General features: G+C 26.2%; 1 protein-coding gene across 1 annotated transcript; it reads right to left on the bottom strand.

Annotated features, from left to right (window-relative positions):
* Positions 1-69: 69 nt before the first annotated feature.
* Positions 70-2,410, bottom strand: Phum_PHUM499800 (acetylcholinesterase, putative; the record flags this gene model as incomplete). The annotated part of the gene is made up of 9 exons (XM_002430756.1): positions 70-250; positions 336-468; positions 555-705; positions 785-963; positions 1,038-1,406; positions 1,491-1,676; positions 1,752-1,911; positions 1,983-2,132; positions 2,210-2,410. The coding sequence occupies 9 exons, from the start codon at positions 2,408-2,410 to the stop codon at positions 70-72; spliced, it is 1,710 nt and encodes a 569-aa protein (XP_002430801.1).
* Between the last annotated feature and the right edge of the window lie 3,743 nt (positions 2,411-6,153).

Below are 6,153 nucleotides of genomic sequence, written 5' to 3'. Positions count from 1 at the left end.
TAATAATAATAATAATAATAATTTTTTTTAATAAAGGAAACGGATATCATCATCATCATTATCATCATCCTAAAGTTCATCTTTTCCGTAAAGATTTTTCTTTATGGAATTTAGTGAATTCCAAAATGTCGATCTTTCCGGTAATAAATTTTTCCTCATTTTCACTTCGTTTTTATCTATGTTAAGATAAACGGGATCATCGTTTCTATAAGGTTTCCATTCTTCGCTTATCAAATCCGATTTCGGTACCCTGAAATGATAATAATAATAATAATTATTTTATCGGTACTTTTCTTTATATCCCTAATGAAAATTTTTTCTTTTCTTTTTAGTACCCGTGCTTAGCAAAATTTGACCAAATATCTAATATAATATTTATATATTTTTCATCTGTTTCATCCAGAGCTTTTCCCTTTCGTAGAAAATCAATCGGGAATAGGTATAATAATTCGTCGGCGTGTACGGCACCTGAAATCGAAAAGTTGGTCGTGTTATCACAAATACGGAAAATTTTCCTTTTTCCTTTTTCTAGTTATTATTATTATTAATATTACCATAATCTTGCGTTTCGTCGCCAAAAGCAGAAGCAAAACTATTCGTACCCTTGTATGAGAAATAATAATAATAAATTTGTGAGTCGACGGTTTCGTTAATGAGTTTTAATGCGTGATTTGCACCGTGTAAAAACCAACCGTCGGTCCATAACTTAAAAAATTAAAATATATATATTATTATATATTAAAAATTTAATATGTTAATATAAATATATATATTGAAAACTCACGTCTGTCAATTCTTTTATGGTGTTCAAACCGATTTCTTTACCGGAAAAATAAAATTTTTTAATTTTTTCCGTTATTTTATTCACGTCCGGATATAAATTTTTATAAAATAAACTCGACGGTATTATATCGTCAAATTTTTCTTTTAATTCTTTTAATAAATTGGTATCGCTGTACGCGGCTGAAAAATAAAATCGTGTGAAAATCGCTAAAAATAATAATAATAATGATGATGATACGATGAATTTTCCATACCGGCAACTCTAATGGCACCTTCCCCACTATTGACACCCGTTATCCACGGAATGTTTGACATTTTTCCACTTTTTATCATCATTTCCGGATGATCGGGTAGAAATTTTTCACTTTCCTCACCGTATTTTTCAACAACGGGTTTAAAAGGTATCATGGGTTCCGTAAACCATTCCATGAATATCAAATCCGTACCTATGACGTCTCTCACCGGTTTTTCCCGTAAACACTCGACGATTTCTTTCGTGTTCCCGATGGGACACATTAAAGATTTGGCTAATTTAATCGTGTTGTTTCTCACGGATCCCGGTTGTCCCAATGCCCATGAACAAAATGCCGTACCTGATTGTGAAATCCCTCTGTGAAATAATCCTAGAAAACAAAAATTTTCAACTTTCTCTACCCACTCGCCCAAAATAAAATTATCGTTATTATTATTATTATTTAAAAATAAACCTTTTGTCAATGGCGACATCATGTGAAAGTGAACGCTTGCACCCCCGGCACTTTCACCGAATAATGTTATCAAATTGGGATTCCCCCCAAATTTTTCTATATTTTCTTTTATCCATTTTAATGCCTGTGCCTGATCTTTTAATCCGTAATTACCGGGTAATTCTTCATCTTCCATGCTTAAAAATCCTTTAAAAAAAAAAAATTATTTTGTTTTGTGTTTGGTACCGATCCCGTCACGTGACTTATAAAATATAAAAATACCTATGGCACCCAAACGATAATTAAACGAAACGTAAACAATTTCTTTATCCATTAAAAAATGGGGAGAATAAAATAAACTATTTCCGGATCCGCAAACCCATCCTCCACCGTGTATGAAAACCATAACCGGAAGTAAATCATCATTTTCCGTTTCATTCACCTAAAAAATGATAAATTTTTCCTACCTGATTCTCTCTCTCTCTCTCTCTCTCTCTTGATAAACAAACAAACCTTTCGAGTAAATATATTCATGTACAAACAATCTTCATCACCGTATATGTAAAAATGTTTAGGTACGAATATGTGCCTTTGAGTGCACGTCACACCATCATCATTTGTAGAATCTCGTATTCCCTCCCAAGAATCAGGTTCGACGGGTGCCTGAAAAAGAGAAATTAATTAAATCCCCTATATTTTTTTTAAAAAAAAATTTATTCTTAAAAAAATCATACACAAACCTTAAACCTTAAATCACCCAATGGCGGTTTAGCGTATGGCACTTTAAAAAAACCATAAAAATTTTTACCCGTTCTTGATTTCATTAATTTTCCTTTTAATATTCCCTGTTTTGTTGTCACGTGAGGATGTCCTTGTTCATCACCGGAAATGATTACCAATTTTAACAGAAAAACTATTATTATCATCCATATAAAATTCATATTGATAATTATATACCTGAAATTGAAACGTTATCAAAAAAAAAAAAAAATTAAAAATTTTCTTTCTTTCTTACAACTTTAACAACTTCTTTCTATACCTTTCAACACTTCGAACATGATAATAATAATAATAATATTTTTTCCCCTTCCCCTCCCCCTTTTTTTTTTTTTAATTCGCGGTACCTTTAGGTGATAATAATAATTAAAAAAATTTTTTTTTTTTTCTATAAAATCCACTGAACTTTGAATAAAAAAAAAAACTTGATTGACAGGAAATTTTTTCCTTTTTTTTTTAATAAATGCCCCCCAAAACTTTTTTTGCAATTTTCTTTTTTTCTTCAATTCAAGGCTGGCAAAAAAAAAAAAAAATATACACAATAATTATTATTAATATATGACGTTAATAAAAAAAAAAATCATACTATTAGAAATTATTCCATTAAAAATAAATAATTATTATTATTATTATTAATAATTTTTCCTTGTGGAAAATTATATATTTAAAAAACAATTATTTATGTCCTTAAATTTAATAACTTGGGGGGGGGGTTAAATTTTAACTGCAAAAAAAATTAAATTAAAAACGCAAATGCAAAACGTTTGCAAACCTGAAATCAATTTGTGAAATTTTCTCTCTCGCAAAAATAATTCGTTACAACAAACTGTATAATTTTAGAAAGAAAGACAACAACAACAACAACAACAACAACTACAACAACAACAAAATCTTTTACTAGTTAAGAAATGTTGTCATTTGCGGTTGGCCGGTTGGTCGATTATACCTGAAACAAAAATAAATTCTTTTCCTTTCTCTCTTTATCAACTTATCAATCACCACCACCACCACCACGTGTTGTTGTTTGTTGTTTTTGTTTGTTCTTCTTTTGTCCATCAGGAAAAATTAAAAAAAATTAAAAAATAAATAAATAAAATAATTTTTTTGTAAAATTTATTCGTTTAATCCCTTGGTAGAAAAAAGGAGAACTAATTTATATTATAAATAATATACATATATGTGTATGTAAGTATATGTGTAAATTAAAATTATTAATGATAATAATGATAATGATGATATGTTTTTTTTTGTTTTCCTCAAAATAAAACCACAAACAATGAATGACACGACAATAGAGCGCACACGGCAATTATTTGATTATTTATTGAATTTTAACAAAATTAAAAAAATTTTCTTTTTTTTAAAAATCTATTATCATTATTATTATTATCATCATCATCATCATCGTTTATTTTTATACAATTAAAAGTCGAAACACTTTCGTCACCGACCTTGTTCAGAACAAAAACAAACAAAGGTTCGCGAGACACCAAAAAAAAAAAAAAATTAATTAAATCCCAATCGAATGAATTTGTTTTAATTGGAAAATATCAATAAAATGAAGGTAGTAATAATAGTAATAATAATAGTAATAATAATAATAGCGATAATAATAATAATTTTGACGATTGGTGATTGTTATTGCATCGCCTTCATCAATGCACCATGATGCACAATCAATTTTTTTGCTCGCCAATTAAAACTATAATAAAAATAATGATAATAATAATGATAATAAGAAATAAAAAACTTCAAAATGAAAGCACGTTCAAATTAATAATAATAATAATAATAATAAAAAATTTAATAAAATTAATCGATCGATCGATCGATCAATCGATCAAATCGATAAATTTTTGTTTTTAATTGATTTCGTATAGAAATAATCGAGAGAATCGTAATTAAATAAATAAATATCCTTAGATTTTTTTTGCTTTTTTTTTTTGTACTTTTTCGATTCGTAAAATCCTTCCTCCCTTTTCCCTCCCTCCTTCCCCCTCCCCTCTCTCTCTCCCACTCCCTTAATCCCTCCCCCTCCGCCCTCTTAAAAAATAAAAATAAAAACTAAATTAAAAAAAAGGCGCTTTCATTTATTCGTTTTTTTTTCCCTTTCTTTTTCTTTTTTTTTTTTTTTTCTATGTACATAATGCCCAATAATAATAATAATAATAATAATAATAATGATAATCAAACGTAATTAAACATTTTTAATATAAAATTTAAACATGGCGTCGTAAAAAGCGAACAAAAAAAAAATGAAATATGCGAGCAAAACCGTCGGTAATATTTCAAATATCCAATCAATACCTACTATCTATATCTATATATGTGTTTTGTTTTGTTTGTTTTCCACGTGTTTGTTTGTTTGTTTGTTTGTCTATCTCTTTCTATCACCGATTACAAATAATTACAAACGGACTTTACAAAAGCAAAATTTTCAAAAACGCGTTCACGTCACGTCACGACTCAAAAAAATGGACAAATTTTGTAAAATCTCTACCGTTTGTCTACGACCTAGACAAACAACCAAACAACCAAACAAACCAGTAATAATTTCATTTAAAAAAAAAAAACGAGAAAACAAAACAAAACACTTTCTTTCTTTACACCCAAAAGTTTTTTCAACAAATGACATTAAAACTAAAAAAAAAAAAAAAAATAATGTACATAATAATAATGTTTTTTGTTCCTTTTTTTTGGATTACAATCAAACAATTAAACAATCAGTCAGTCAATCAATCAATCAATCAATCAATCAATATAAAATGCAAAATTTGATTTTACTGCAAAATATCATTGTTTTCTTTTCTGATTTTCTTTTGTTTTATGTCTGAACGAGTAGGAGTAGCAGCCCGGCTTCAAATATGAAAAATTTTCCTGCTACAAACAAACAAACGGACTCTAAGAAACCGGTGTAATAAATATGATAAACATGTACACATGCGTTTATATATATTTCAATTAATTTCCATAATTTTATATTTTCCATTCAATTAAATTATTACACCGATCAACTTATTTTGCAGCAAAATCATATTATATTATTATTATTATTATTATTATTATTATTGTAATTGTTACTGATAATAATAATAATAAAACGAATTAAAAAAAAAGGAACCTAATATATTATCTACCGATTTTGACAATTTTTTTTATGTTTGTTTTTGTTTGTTTTGTTTGTTTTTCAAATTCATATCAAAAAAAAAAAAAAATTTTCTTAAAAATATTATTACCATTATTACTATTATTTCTTTCTCTCTCTCTCTCTTTCTCTCCTTCGCAAAATTATAATTAAACAATTTTTTTTTTTTTTCGAATAAAAAATAATAATAATAATAATAAACATAACTAACATTCATAAGCAGTCTTGTTTAATTTTAATTTTTTTTTTTTTTTAATTATTTTTTAATTATTTTTAAATTTTTTTTTTTATATTTTTTTCCTTTTTTATTTTTTTTTCTCTCTCTCTCTCTCTTCTATTTTTAAACCCTGACACTACTAACAGAACTTATTAAAAATTGAATAACCACCTCACGTTTACAATGTCCGTAAAAGTTAAACGATAATAATAATAATACTAATAACTTGTGTAAAAATGTTTACAACATTACAATTACATTTAAAATCATCATTATTAATATTATTTAATTTTTTTCAAATAAAAAATTTTCAGGCACATTATAAACGCAAAGCTTATTTATAACTATTATCATCATCATCATTATCATCGTAATCATTACTATTATTATTATTATACAACATTAAAAAAAGTAAATTTAAAAAATTAAAAAAAATAAAATAAAATTAATAAAATAATAGGGACGAAAAAAAAAAAAAATTAATAAAAATAATAATAAAAAATAATAATAATAATAATAAACTTATTTTTTTTTTCCCTTAGTAT

Source organism: Pediculus humanus, genomic scaffold (genome assembly GCF_000006295.1).
Source record: "Pediculus humanus corporis 1103172108266 genomic scaffold, whole genome shotgun sequence".
In the NCBI taxonomy this organism is placed as follows: domain Eukaryota; kingdom Metazoa; phylum Arthropoda; class Insecta; order Psocodea; family Pediculidae; genus Pediculus; species Pediculus humanus.
Note: the sequence above shows the minus strand (reverse complement) of the source record. Positions and strands in the feature narration are given on the sequence as shown.